The 15762-nt window shown below is 38.9% G+C and overlaps 1 protein-coding gene across 5 annotated transcripts in view; it reads left to right on the top strand.

Annotated features, from left to right (window-relative positions):
* NR6A1 (nuclear receptor subfamily 6 group A member 1) overlaps positions 1-15762 on the top strand; it is a 226402-nt gene that overhangs the window by 180906 nt on the left and 29734 nt on the right. For 3 of the 5 annotated variants that reach the window (XM_070799221.1, XM_070799220.1, XM_070799224.1), the window contains one exon: positions 7229-7471. In XM_070799221.1, coding sequence (XP_070655322.1) covers positions 7229-7471 — 243 coding nt within the window. The remainder of the gene's footprint in view (positions 1-7228; positions 7472-15762) is intronic. The other 2 variants (XM_070799223.1, XM_070799222.1) reach the window with 1 other exon arrangement.

The raw sequence follows: 15762 nt of genomic DNA, 5'->3' as shown, positions 1-15762 counted from the left end.
GCACTATAGTTACCAAGCACCATACTCTCTTCTTTGGTGCTCTTGTTTTTGTTGCTTTTATTTATTTATGTATGTATTAATTGAAGTATAGTTGATTTCCAGTATTAGTTTTACATATACAACATAGTGAGTGATTCAATATTTTTGTAGATTATACTCCATTTAAAATTACTGTAAAATACTGGTTATGTTCCCATAGTCTCCATTTTGAAGTGCTTATTTGGCTGATTTTCTTCCCATTGTATTTTCAGGTAGACTAACACAGGTTAAGAACATTGAATTAATAGGTTAAGAGTGCTAAATGTTTGTGAACCATCTGCTTTATGGTAGCTCACTAGTGAACGAATACTGTAGATGTAATGAATCTGAAATTTCAGTGAGGCATCTAACAGTCATTCATGGTATCATTATGTATAAGATAGAGAAATGCAGGCCAGACTAGAGTGTCTGGCTAATTAACAGACAAAACTAGTTGAACAGCTGTTTCCAGTTGGTTAATTTGCTTAAGTCACGTTGAGAAGAGGCTCCAACAACTTGCCTGAGGCCACTTTCTGTTGAATATTGTTTTAAAGTTAGGAATGAATATTATCTAGTATTAACCATACAAGGTAAAAAGGAGGAGGGTAAAATAACTAATATACCGGGTGGCCAGATCCCCAGAGTTCCACAGACCAGAATGATATATGGAATTTCTTATATAAAGATAAAATTGATCAAAGACAAATGTAAAGTCCAACTCTAGAGTTCAAGAAATCCTACTTTTCTCAGGAAAGGACTATGAAAGACATATATTAATGGTATACTTGATAAATACTTCAGGATTTAGATGTCTGTATACCAGATGTGAATTAAGTATAGGGGGATTGGAAATACAGCAGTCTCAGAAGTTTTTGAATTCTTTTTTTTTTTTTTTTAATTTGATTTTATTTTTAAACTTTACAATATTGTATTAGTTTTGCCAAATATCGAAATGAATCCGCCACAGGTATACCCGTGTTCCCCATCCTGAACCCTCCTCCCCCCTCCCTCCCCCACCCTCCCTCTGGGTCGTCCCAGTGCACCAGCCCCAAGCATCCAGTACCGTGCATCGAACCTGGACTGGCAACTCGTTTCATACATGATATTATACATGTTTCAATGCTATTCTCCCAAATCTCCCCACCCTCTCCCTCTCCCACAGAGTCCATAAGACTGATCTATACATCAGTGTCTCTTTTGCTGTCTTGTACACAGGGTTATTGTTACCATCTTTCTAAATTCCATATATGCGCGTTAGTATACTGTATTGGTGTTTTTCTTTCTGGCTTACTTCACTCTGTATAATAGGTTCCAGTTTCATCCATCTCATTAGAACTGATTCAAATGTATTCTTTTTAATGGCTGAGTAATACTCCATTGTGTATATGTACCACTGCTTTCTTATCCATTCATCTGCTGATGGGCATCTAGGTTGCTTCCATGTCCTGGCTATTATAAACAGTGCTGCGATGAATATTGGGGTACACGTGTCTCTTTCCCTTCTGGTTTCCTCAGTGTGTATGCCCAGCAGTGGGATTGCTGGATCATAAGGCAGTTCTATTTCCAGTTTTTTAAGGAATCTCCACACTGTTCTCCATAGTGGCTGTACTAGTTTGCATTCCCACCAACAGTGTGAGAGAGTTCCCTTTTCTCCATACCCTCTCCAGCATTTATTGCTTGTAGACTTACGGATTGCAGCCATTCTGACTGGCGTGAAATGGTACCTCATAGTGGTTTTGATTTGCATTTCTCTGATAATGAGTGATGTTGAGCATCTTTTCATGTGTTTGTTAGCCATCTGTATGTCTTCTTTGGAGAAATGTCTATTTAGTTCTTTGGCCCATTTTTTGATTGGGTCATTTATTTTTCTGGAGTTGAGCTGCAGGAGTTGCTTGTATATTTTTGAGATTAGTTGTTTGTCCGTTGCTTCATTTGCTATTATTTTCTCCCATTCTGAAGGCTGCCTTTTCACCTTGCTAATAGTTTCCTTTGTTGTGCAGAAGCTTTTAAGTTTAATTAGGTCCCATTTGTTTATTTTTGCTTTTATTCCAATATTCTGGGAGGTGGATCATAGAGGATCCTGCTGTGATGTATGTCGGAGAGTGTTTTGCCTATGTTCTCCTCTAGGAGTTTTATAGTTTCTGGTCTTACGTTGAGATCTTTAACCCATTTTGAGTTTATTTTTGTGTATGGTGTTAGAAAGTTTTTGAATTCTGATTTCAGTTTCACTCCTGGCTATATAACCAATTAAATTTCCTTACGTCTTTAAGCTGGGCTGCCCTTGTGGCTTAGCTGGTAAAGAATCCACCTGCAATGCGGGAGACCTGTGTTCGGCCCTGGGTTGGGAACATCCCCTGGAGAAGAAAAAGGCTACCCACTCCAGTATTTTGGCCTGGAGAATGCCATGGACTGTATAGTCCATGGGGTCGCAAAGAGCTGGTCATGACTGAATGACTTTCATTCACTCACTCACCTCTTTAAGCTTCATTTTTCCCATTATAAAATGTATATCATTTTTATAGCATTATATCATCAATAATTATAAAATACTATGTGTTTACTGGTGACTGAATGACTTTGATTCACTCACTCACCTCTTTAAGCTTCATTTTTCCCATTATAAAATGTATATCATTTTTATAGCATTATATCATCAATAATTATAAAATACTATGTGTTTACTGGTGTTTGCTGATAGCTGCAAATATATAAGACTAATTGAGCCTTAAATTAAGGAGAACAAACCATTCAGTTCTGGTTACTTGGTTTTATGAGAAATTTTGATACTGTATGATTAAGACTAAGAAATAGAATTCACAGTTAGGAATTCCATTTATCTTTAAGTGAATGATTGGTTTATGAATTAGGCTAGGTTATACATATATTTTTTGCCCGCAAGCACATGACTCAAGGCAATGAGGAAGGCTTCAGGTTAACAGACTTTGGCTCAGTGTAAAGTAAAACTTTTGAACCATTAAAACCATCTAAAATGGAATGAATGGAATGAAGTACCTTATTGAGCCACTGGAGATGTGCAAGTAGAGTATGGGGTAACTAACCCCTTGTCTAGGAATATCATAGAGGGAATGCATGCCTCAGGTCAACTTGTTCAAGACAACTTTAAAGGCCCCTTCTAACTCCAAGATTCCTGGTTATATGAGGATAATGATACCTCTCACAGTCATTGTGATGAATAAATAGTACATGTAAAAACTTGAACATTGCATGGTACACGACCGAATTTTTTTTTTCCATATCTACAAGATAAAAATAATCCTTGCCTGGGTCTTGGTACAGGTGAGATAAGGAATGTAAACATGCTTTAAATACCCTTCAAGTCCTTTATAAGAATAGGAGTTGCAAAAACCTATCTGACATCTGGCCAAGAACCATTTAGGGACATTTTGCTTATGTTTGTTCATTTACAAAGTAAAACATTGGATTTTTAGCTTTTGTATGTTTGTTTTTCAAGAGGAGAAAGGCCTGACTTACTTGCATAGACTGAATAAATCTGACTTGCTTTGGCCACAGAGTATGTTAGTTAGGTGCATAGACTTTGGGGGTCCCAGCCCTAGCTCCCTTTCTTACTGGCTGGGTGACTGTTGAAAAGTGATATCACCTCATGAGCTTCATGAGTTTCTTCACCTATAAAGTAGGGTACCTCATTTAGGTTTGTGGTGGTGATTCAGCACAATAACATGTGTTACGTGCTTGGCTGAGAGCCTACACCCAGGTGCTCAGTTAACAATAGCTTCTTCTGTTATTTCCCGCTTCCCTGGTGGCTTAAACCATAAAGAATCTGCCCGCAATGCTGGAGACCCAGGTTCAGACCCTTTGTTGGGAAGATCCCCTGGAGAAGGAAATGGCTATCCACTCCAGTATTCTTGCCTGGAGAATTCTATGGACAGAGGGGCCTGGTGAGCTATAGTCTGTGGGCTCAGACAGGACTGAGGGAGTAACATTCACTCTTTTGTTATGATCTTTCCCTACATGCTATAAGAGAAATTTGCCAAATGCTTCTTTGAAGGGCTACAAGTTTGATTGGAAGAGGGCCTTTCTCATTTATGTTTGAGAAGCTTCCGTCTGAGTTGGTTTCCTAGTCTGTGGCATAGACAAGGGTTTATAGAAGCAAAACATGGCAATAAGAATAGCTATGGCCAAAGAAAGCAGTCAGAGGACCCCAAGAGAATCTAGTCTCTGCACCCATCAGTGGAGAAGTATCTCCCTCTAGTCTTTGATGTCAGTGTGGCCTCTTTAATGCTTATGAAAAGAGCAAGCATGTTACAAGACATGAGCAGATTCTTAAAAGGTCTGTATTTGATTGTTCTGGGGGGGCCTTTGCTCCTTGATCCATCGAGATGCTGCACAGAATGCCTACAAGTGCTGTATGAAGACGTTATTGATCACCAGTCCTGAGACTGGCAGATTAAGCTCAGCCACTTCCTAAATGGACTAGTTACTTAACTTTTTTTGAGATCTCTAAATGTATTCATTTACAAAATAGTGATAACAATTGTACTCATCTATGGGATTATGAGAATTACATGACACAACACAAAGAAAGCACACTGCCTAGTTGTAGGTGTTCAGTGAAATCATATCCATGAGGTGTAGTTCTTGTAGATATTGATTAATTATAACCATTTTAAAGTCTATTCTCGCAGAGTTCTTGTATATATTTTAATGTATGCATATAATAGAATATTGACAACTTTAAAATTAGAAAATTTAGATTCTCCGGAGCCAATCATGATTTCCTGACAGTATTCCATGTCCTATTTCTAAGCCCCTTCAGCAGCTCAAGCCCAGCACTTTAAGAGGTTTCATCTCACACATAGTGCTGTTGTCACGCCATTCATTGGCCTATTTGGCCTTGCCTGGTTTAGTTTTTTAATTTGCTATTGTAACTTTGCGCTAATGTTTTCCTTGAGCTTCCTTTGAATTTTTTAAAGGAAAAGAAAAGGAATGCTTATTATACCAGTGCCACTTTATAGGAAATCTTAGCCAAGTTTCTTTTAGCTGCAAATAACATAAACATATTTAAGTTAGCTTAAGGAAGGATTGTGTTATAGAAACTGATATTCCCATGTTTATCAATTTGACCAAAGTTAGGAAGTGAATACAGATCTCAGAAAGACTTAGAAAGGTCTATAACTAGGAACTGTTCAAAAAACCTAGGCAATTCCCCTTTTTGTATGTCTTTCCCTATTTCCTTAGCTGTGTGGTCTCATATGTCTGCTTTTCTCTGCATACCTGCTATTTGCTGTGTGACTCTGAGCAAGACTCTTAATAGGTCTGTGTCCTTGTATGAAAAAAAAAATGCATTAGTTTCCTATGTTGCTGTTAAAAACTACCAGAAACTGGGTGGCTTAAAATGACAAAAATTTGTTCTTTCACAATTCTAGAAGCCAGAAATCCGGAGTCAATAAGCTGAAATGAAGGTGTGGGCAGAGCCACACTTTCTTTAGAGGTTCTGAGGGAAAATCCATTATTTGCCTCTTTGAGCTTGTAGTGGCTGCTGGTTAGTCCTTGGCTTGTGGCCAGTGTTTCCCTCTGTCTTCACATCACCTTCCCCTGAACACGTGTTTGTGCTCCTGCATGTGCACGTCCTCTGCTATCTATATCAAGTCTCCCTCTAGTCTCTCTTATAAAAACGTATGTGATTAGGCATAGAGAACAGACATGTGGTTGGGGAGGGTAGGGGAAGAATGGATTGGTTATTTGAGATTAGCAGATGCAAACTACTACATAGAGAATGGGTAAACAAGGTCCTGCTGTACAACACAAGGAACTATGTTCAATGTCCTGTGGCAAATCACAATAGAAAAGAATGTGAAAAAGAGTGTACATCTGTATAATGAATCACTTTGCTGTAATTGACACAAAATTGATCAACTATACTTCAATAAAATAAATTTTAAAAAACCATGTGAGGACTTCCCAGTGACACAGTGGTTAAGACTCTGTCTGCACTTTCAGTGCAAGGGATGAGGGTTTGATCCCTGATTGGGGAATGAAGATTCCACATGCCATGTTGTGCAGGAAAAAACAAAAAAAGTCATTGCAAGTAGGCCCACTTTTATAATCTGCCCTTAATGTGATTATATCTACAAAGACTTTTTTTTCTTATAACATTTACAGGTTCTAGGTATTAGGACCTGATATCTTTGAATGGCCTTTATCTAGCCTACTACAAATGGGGATCATAAAGACATATCTCAAATTTGGCAAATAATAAAGGCTGTATAAATGCTAGCCTCGTTCCTTCTCTATATCCTTTCTGTATATACCATTATGCCCTTCTTTAACATTGCTTTCACATACTTTTCTGGAATGTTACTATCACTTTAAGAGTGAACCTATTTGGATGATAATGAAAATAATAGCTATCATTTATTAACTGTCTATGGTAGCCCAGGCACTATATACTGTGCTTGAGTATTTTATACAATATAAACTCAATATATATAAATATATGCTTGAGTATTTTATAAAAACGCACAGTGTTTTATAAAATAACTGTGCTTGAGTATTTTATCCATGTTATATAGATGACAGTAAAATCCCCATTTTACAGATGAGAGAAACTCAGCTCAGAGAGGTGACGTAACTTAATTTGCCCAAGTTCACCCACCTGCTAAGTGCTGGAACTAGGGTACAACTAAGAACCTTTAATTTTGAGGGCTGTGTCCTTATACCTTGCTTGTGACTGAGTGCGGTTCATATCTCTGGTCTTCTGCCTTGTCCTCTGATCAGAATCTTTCCAGGAGGTTTCTTTTTTTCTGTTTTTTGTTTTAATTGATGTATAGTTGAGCATGGAAGCTTCTCCACTGGTTAATAATTTTAACTATCATTTATTGGGTGTATACCATATGCTAGACACTTACATACATGATAAGTAATCCTTATCACCTTCCTACAGGGTAGGTGGTAGGCTACCGCTAAAGAAAGTAAGGGAGAGGGAAAAGCCTTCCACATTTCTGATTTGGATACTCTAAGTGATGATGAAACTCAGAGAACATGAGGTCTTTTTTAGTTAGGCTTTGTTTGTGGAATCTACAGGTAGATGAAGGAGTTTGTTCCTACAGCAAGATGCCACTTCTGCCAGTTAGTCTGGAGGTTATGTTCAGGATCTACCCAGGGTTGCTTCTTTTAGAACTGCAGGCTTAAAGCCATCATTCCCACTATGTTCTAACTTTCATGTGTTCAGTTTCTGTTCCAGATGATCGCGCTGAACAACGAACCTGTCTCATTTGTGGGGACCGTGCCACAGGCTTACACTATGGAATCATCTCCTGTGAGGGCTGCAAAGGGTTTTTCAAGCGGAGCATTTGCAACAAGCGGGTATACCGGTGCAGTCGTGACAAGAACTGTGTCATGTCTCGGAAGCAGAGGAACAGGTGCCAGTACTGCCGCCTGCTCAAATGCCTCCAGATGGGGATGAACCGGAAAGGTGAGTGGTGCTTGCAGCTCTACTGCCCACCCTTCACCCATCACTTTATCTTCAGTGTCAGCTAGTAAGCCTTGGAGTTAGACATTTCCTACGCCTACAGTCTATACCAGGCCTTGTACTGTGTATGTACTCATAATCCAAAAGTGAATCTGCCTACAAGGATCTCCCAGATTAGGTGGGTAAAAGACAGATGAGGCATTAAGGATCCTGTGAAAAGGAGTGCACAGGCTCCATGTGGCAAGACCCCAATCAACAATCAGGTGATAATAACTAGGATTAATATACTCCACTAGTTTTTTCAGGGCATAATGAAAAGAAGTAGGAATTTTATATGAAAAGACAAGAAAGCTGTAGGTCCCCTGAATGTGTTGTCATTCTGTTTGGTAGAATCATGGCATACTCAGGTTAGACATGCCCAGAAATCTGCATCCAAGTTGGTGAAGAATTGGGGATTTATTGGCAAGTTTTCCAAGAGCCATTAGCTTAAAATGACACAAATAAACCAATATTCTAAGGGAGTTGGCCTGGAGGGCAGCTTTGAAGAATGAATTGGGCTGATGGAAGCAGAAAAACCCCTAGAGAGTTTTTAGAAGGGTCCAGAAGAAGCAGAAGGGGAAAGTAATGGCATGGATGGTGACATACTGAGTATTTGGCCTTACCAGAAATTGAAACTGAAGACTCAAATTAATAGTAAATTAATTAATAAAGAGTGGGGCAAAATGTTGACCTTTGTAGGTGCTAAATTTGAAGTACCTGAGAAGGACACCCATAGACATGCACTAAGGAAGTTGGATCTATAAATTGGATTGGAACTGAGGTGACAAGCCCTGCCTACAAGTAGAAGTTTGTGGAGCTGTTGGCATAGAGTAGTAAAGTTTTGTTAGTGGGTAGAAATCACCCACAGAGAAAACTTGGATATAAAAGAGACAGCCAGTGTCAGAACTGTAGGAATATTCTCATGGAGGGTGGAGAGTGGTGCAATGTAGTTCAGTAAAAGAGCCCAGACTCAGGAGGCAGAGGTTGATGACAGACTAGATCTGTGACCTTGGACAGTTTGTTTTATGTCTCTAATGCTCAATAATCTTTACCTTTATAGTGATATAATACTTTCAGAGCTCTCTAGAAGGTTAAATATGACAGTGTATATAAAATACTCAGCAAGTTATTAGGAGCTCATAGTAGTAGTATGGGGTGGGGATTAGTCAGATTTAATGAATTGCTCAACTTTTGGTTTTGTAGATACACTCAGATATCCTTCAGACTGATTTTTTAAATTGTATATGTTTTTAAAATTGTAAACTTGCCTATTACAAAGAAAGGTGAGAGATAACGGGCTTCCCAGGTGGCTGAGTGGTGAAGAATTCACTGGCTGATGCAGGAAACGCTGGTCCATGGGGTCCTTCCTCTCCCTGAAAATCCTCTCCCTTCCCCACTGTCAGTTTATCCTATAGAAATCCCCCAGTACCAAACAAGTAATGTCTTGAAGAGAGAGTCTGGTCATTCATCTGTCTCATATTTATCTAATTTGGTTTTGGTCTCCAGTTTTCTCCACTTCCTTTGTTGCCCTCATTGAGAGAGTGGGACTGTTAGTCGCTCAGTCATGTCCGACTCTTTGCAACCCCATGGACTAGCCCGCCAGGCTCCTCTGTAGGATTTCCCAGGCAAGAAAACTGGAGTGGGTTGCCATACTCTTCTCCAGGGGATCTTCCTCACCTAGGGATTGAACCTGAGTCTCCTGCATTGCAGGCAGATTCTTTATCTGAGCCACCAGGGCCTTCATTGAGTTTTATCAAAGCATGTTTATGGGTTGCCTTCTTGACTGTTCTCTGATGAACCATCCTGTTTATTCAGCGTGTTAAGATTCTGAGGCTTCCAGCCAAATTTGCCTGTTTCAGAGAAGAAGAAGCTTATCCACAGAAACCGTCTAACCATATCTCAGAGAAAATGACACAGGAGGTGTGAGGGATGTAAAGCTGCCTTTATTTGCATGCCAAGCAGGCAGGCTCAGTTGCACAGTGAAGGCTTTGTCTCAGAGAGAAACCCTGCCACCTACTGGTTGGTGCTGAGAAAGCAGAATTAAAATCGCAGTTGCCACTGGAGTATTTCGGGGGCAATAGAACTATGGTGTTTGACACATAATTTTATGTATCTTGTCAAAACCTATAGAACTGAACACCACAAAAGAAGTGAATTTTACTGTATATAATTTTTTTGAGCAACCATTATTGAAAGGGGAGGAGATAAACTGTAGCCTATGGCAAATGAATCTAACTAATAATAAAACTAAATCACAAAGACTCATTGAAGAGAATGAAGAAGAAAAGAGCTAGCCTTGGAAAATAGCATTTTGATTGTATACTACTAAAACTAAAGACAAAAAGAACTGTATATAAACAAAGCACTCTGATTTATAAATTTGATTCTCTCAAGGTTATGGTTTAGGAATTCTTTCACTACTTTGTATACTGGGATTGAACACATAAGTAAATATATTGTTGATAATGAGAGTTGAGTTTCTCAAAACGGAAAGAAGTTATAAATCAGGAAAGAGGAAGGCTAGAATGAAACCTCAGATGCTAGATTAGACTCAGAGGTTGTTGTAACATGGATTCATGTTTAGATAGATTAAAAAAAAATAGTTGTGTATGTAGATACATGGATTTGGTATATATACATGTATTGCCCGACTCTAGGCATTGTGAGGAGCTAGAAGCAGTTACAACCCCAAGAGTAATGAGCACACCTAGTATCCATGCCTTGGTTTCTTACTATCAGTAAAAGGAATCAAGACTCCCTGGAGAACTGGTTGACTTTAGGACTGAGGCAGGGAATATATAAGATGAGTCTGGAGCATCTTGTGGTGCCAAAAAGAATGTGCTATAGATATAGATATATGTTAGTTTATATTAGTTCATAACCCAAAGAATAAAATATCCATGAGTTCATACTGATAAAACGAATTGAATAAATAGAGGAATGATGGTTCTTCCTTACTGAAGAATTCTAATTAGTAAGTGTAGAGAAAATAAGAGAAATGGAAAGTCACCATTAGAGCACCATAGTAGTTGCTATAGGCAAGATCTACTGATGGATGCTAAAATAAAAGGCCATAGATTTAAACAGAATTAGAATATTTAAAAGTCTCAGAATATTTAGTAATTACAAAAAGAAAAATAGTACTTTTCAGTATTCTGACAGATATTCTTTAGCCAAGAGATCAAGAGTAACATGAGTGTGTTTACATGGACATGATGGATCCCCAGTATGATCACTAAGAAGGGCACACATGCACATGTACACACACAGGGATGGAGAGAGTCATTCCCCAATCAAATCACGAGAAAACACACAAGCCCAAATCGAGCAATATTCTTCAGAATAACTGGCATTCTACAAAAGTCTCCAAAAGTGTCAAGGTCATAAAAGATAAAGACTAAGAAGCTGTCACAGACTGGAGGAGACTATGGAAACATGACAACTACATGCATTGTGAGATCCTGGGTTGGATTCTGAAACAGGAAAAGGATATTAGTAGAACTAGGAAAATCTGAATAAAGTCTTTGGTGAATAGTGTTGTGCAAAGTTAATTTTCTAGTTCTGATGAATGGTCTGTGGCTATGTAAGCTTAGTTTACAGAAGGGAAAGCTAGGTGAGGGTATATGGAAATTCTCTGTATTATTTTACCAGTGTTCTATAAATCTAAACTTGGCCTCAAATTTTAAAGATTAACTCTTTAAAAATACAGCTGCCATGTGTACCTTCAGGCTATGTCCCCCATCTTTGACACAGATATCTTTTCAGAACTCAGAATTGGCTGGTCAGGAAATTAGTTAACAAATCAATGAGGGAGATTTAAATAATGGTGGAAAGTAGAGGCTGGACCCTTTCTTTTCATCCCCACTACTACCTGAGTGCCCCCAATACACGTTCTTCTCACACATCTTGCAGTCTTTAGGTAAAGTCAGGAGTCCTCAGAATAATTTTTAAGACTACTCTGGCATCCCTTTCCTCCCCTCCATATAGGGGGAAGAATTATGTGCTCTTCCCACATAAAGCAGTTCTCTTAAGAACTCAAGGATGTTTCATGTTTTGGCAGCTTTGCACATTTGGTTTTATCTTCCTGGAATATTCTACCCCCTTTTTCTTCACCTGACTTATTCACTCAGTTTTTATTTGTAATATCTTCTAAGAAGCCTTCTCTGACACCACCCCGCACTCACCCAATGACCTTCTTGTACTTCCGTAACCCATTTTTGCCCTCTGCACAGTACTGATCACCTTGTGCTCTTTGTCTGTTCCCCCCATTATTGAGTGATCCTTTCAAGGGCTGTGACCAAGTCTTACTTTTCTCTTATATCCCTTTTGGTGTAGGATGCTTCCTGGTTTGATGAATTGACTGTGGTTGGTCAGGGATAGGGGAGACTGGATAGGAAGTTGGGTGAGGGGAATATTGTTAAAATCATTAGGGGCAAGAGGAAACTACACTGATCCACATGGGAAATTCATATCAATTAAGTAGTTTTGTGGAAATATAAAATTCCCCTAACTTTGTTGTCTCATAACTTGCTAGATAACTAGTTCAAAAGTCCTCCAAGTCAACCTTCTTGGAGGAGGTTGGTGTTTGTAAAAGACATTGTGAGATAGTGATGCTGTGGCATTGCCATGTCACTTGACCAGGATAAACACAGAGTACCGTGAAGGAGAGAAAAGATTTGAGCAGAAATCTTAAAGGAAAAGAAGCTCAAACTCCTTAGAAACTTAAAGAGCTTTGTAAAAATGATTCCCGCTTCAGTCACTCTTCCTTAATGTGTATTATTAACTATTTGAGAGTAAGTTGAAGATTGATTCCCCTTTGCTTCTCACATAATTACAGCACTGTTATCAAAATCAGGAAATTTAACATGACATAATACTATTAATATGAAATTAAAAGATGTATGCTCCTTGGAAGAAAAGCTATGACAAATCTTCACAGTGTGTTAAAAAGCAGAGATATCACTTGCTGACAAGTCATCCATATAGTCAAAGCTATGGTTTTTCTAGTAGTCATGTATGGATATGAGAGTTGGACCATAAAGAAGGCTGAGCGCTGAAGAATTGATGCCTTGGAACTGTGGTGCTGGAGAAGACTCTTGAGAGTCCCTTGGACTGCAAGGAGATCAATCCAGTCAATCCTAAAGGAAATCAACCCTAAATTTTCATTGAAAAAACTGGTGGTAAAACCAAAGCTGCAATACTTTGGGCACCTGCTGTGAAGAGCCAACTCATTGGAAAAGACCCCGATACTGGAAAAGATAAAGAGCAAGAGGAGAAGGGGGTGACAGATAGTTGGATGGTATCACTAACTCAATGGATATAAGTTTGAGCAAACTCAGGGAGATAGTGAAGGACAGGGAAGCCTGGCATGCTGCAGTTCATGGGGTTGCAGAGAGTCGGGCATGACTTAGCAACTGAACTGCAACAATACTATTAATTAATTGCCCATCATATTTAAGTTTCACTTGTTATCCCAATGTCCCTTGTAGCAATTTCTATTTTCTAATCCAGGAGCCAGTCCAAAACCACACATTGTATTTAGTTCTTAGGTCTCTTTCAGTTCAGTTCAGTTCAGTCGCTCAGTTGTGTCCGACTCTTTGCGACCCCATGAATCGCAGCACACCAGGCCTCCCTGTCCATTACCAACTCCCGGAGTTCACCCAGACTCACGTCCATCGAGTCAGTGATGCCATCCAGCCATCTCATCCTCTGTCGTCCCCTTCTCCTCCTGCCCCCAACCCCTCCCAACATCAGAGTCTTTTCCAATGAGTCAACTCTTCGCATGAGCTGGCCAAAGTACTGGAGTTTGAGCTTTAGCATCATTCCTTCCAAAGAAATCCCAGGGCTGATCTCCTTCAGAATGGACTGGTTGGATCTCCTTGCAGTCCAAGGGACTCTCAAGAGTCTTCTCCAACACCACACTTCAAAAGCATCAATTCTTCGGCGCTCAGCTTTCTTCACAGTCCCAACTCTCACACCCATACATGACCACTGGAAAAACCATAGCCTTGACCAGACGAACCTTTGTTGGCAAAGTAATGTCTCTGCTTTTGAATATGCTATCTAGATTGGTCATAACTTTCCTTCCAAGGAGTAAGCGTCTTTTAATTTCATGGCTGCAGTCACCATCTGCAGTGATTTTGGAGCCCCAAAAAATAAAGTCTGACACTGTTTCCACTGTTTCCCCATCTATTTCCCATGAAGTGATGGGACCAGATGCCATGATCTTCGTTTTCTGAATATTGAGTTTTAAGCCAACTTTTTCACTCTCCTCTTTCACCTTCATCAAGAGGCTTTTTAGTTTCTCTTCACTTTCTGCCAAACTGTGTTGTAAAACAGCATGGCGTATTCAGGAACTAACAGTTCTCTATAGGTACAATGTAACATTTGTGGCATAAGATGAGAATGGAGAGTCTCATAAGAACCAGATCCCAGAGAATCTTGAATGCCAAGCATGGGAACTTGAATTTAATTAACCCATAGACCACAATGAACCCAGGGGATTTTGAGCAGGGGTTTGATGTAGTTAGCTTTGTGTCCGTCTTTCTGGTTTCGTTGGTTTCGTTGGCTGCCCACCCCTAAGCAGGTGAGGAATGCGTTCTAGAGCAGGAAAAATATTTGTGCTTCTTCTAAGCAGATAGGAGAACCGTAGCTGATGCCATTTTTTTAGGTTTAGATGAGAAGTGCAGCATAACTCTTTCTATGATCCTACCCAAATGCCCTTTGTTTTAAGTTCACTACCAGAAAGACTCAGCCCTGCTGAAAAACTTGCTCTTAACTCAGTGTAGCATCAAGGAACAAGTACAGCTTTAGAATAAGAAGACCTAAATTGAAATCCCTGTTCTATCAATTCTTAACTGAGTAACCTTGAACAAGTCCCTTTTTGTTTAAACTGCATAGGATGTTAACGTATACTTTGTGTGTGTGTACACGCGCTGCTGTTTTATTTTTTAATTAATTATTTTAATTGGAGGATAATTTCTTTACAATATTGAGATGGTTTTTGCCATATAGCAACATGAATCGGCCATGGGTATACGTGTGTCCCTCCCATCCTGAGCCATGCTCCTCCCACCCTCCCTCCCCACCCCTCTGGGTTGTCACGGAGCACTAGCTTTGGGTGCCCTGCTTCATGCATTGAGCTTGCACTGTCCATCTGTTTTATATACGGTATTGTACATGTTTCAGTGCTGTTCTCTTAAATCATCCCACCCTCGCCTTCTCCCACTGAGTCCAATAGTCTGTTCTTTATATCTGTAGCAAAGGAGGTACAGATGTAAAGAACAGACTTTTAATATATACTTTTTAAGGTTGTTGTGAGGATCAGTATATCTGAGTATGATATAAGTTTTAAAGTATGAGCCAAATTTTTGTTTTAACAGAGGCACTATGACATAATGTTGTTGCCCACACTTCAGGCAGTTTCATACCATTTTAACAAATGTTACCATCTCTGATTAAACCAGTACTATTGTTTATTTTATGTTCTTCTTTAAATTATCTTTTTGAAAATATCAAAGTGAATTTTCAAACAGTTTTTAGCACTTCAGTGAATGGAAAATCAGTATTTTTTAATGCACATTAGAATAAATGTATAATTAAGAGATTATCTATGCACAACCTAAAATTATATTTCTCCAGTGGGGTGCACACACATTTTGGGAAATTATAGTGGTGGAAAGAAAGTTGGTCTTAATCTGATAGCCTGGGTTCCAAATCTTGATTCTAATATTTAGTTTCTATCACCCAAAGGAAAATATTTTTCTGAGCATTAGAGTTATTTGTTCAGTGGGAGTGATAATACTAATAATACTTCACTCGTGGGTTAACTTTACGCATGACAATACCTAACATGTATATGCATTTCTTACTCCAGGTGGGGTTGAGGGACAACACAAGTTTTTAAATAACAGAACAAGAAATTGGTAAGATGTAAATCTTTAAAATTTATGGCACTTTAAACAAGAAGGAAAGCATGTTGAATTCCTTCTTCACCTCCAAAACATTGAGAGTGAAATATCAAGTGAGAAATATTCAGTGTTATACCTGCCAATGATAGATTTTTGTTCTGTACCTGTGAGCTGAAGCAAAGGTATATGTGAGATATCAGTATTGGAAATAGAATTGTCTAAAGACTGTCACTGGCCCTGAAACAGCAGCAAGTAATTTTAAGATGTTTAGAACTTGAAATTAGGTTAAAAGAGAACAACCATTATGTCTCTAGGTAATATATATCTAGCTGTATATGTTTCTTG

Source organism: Bos indicus, chromosome 11 (genome assembly GCF_029378745.1).
Source record: "Bos indicus isolate NIAB-ARS_2022 breed Sahiwal x Tharparkar chromosome 11, NIAB-ARS_B.indTharparkar_mat_pri_1.0, whole genome shotgun sequence".
NCBI lineage: Eukaryota > Metazoa > Chordata > Mammalia > Artiodactyla > Bovidae > Bos > Bos indicus.
The sequence above is the reverse complement of the archived record's forward strand: the minus strand, read 5'-3'. Positions and strand labels throughout refer to the sequence as shown.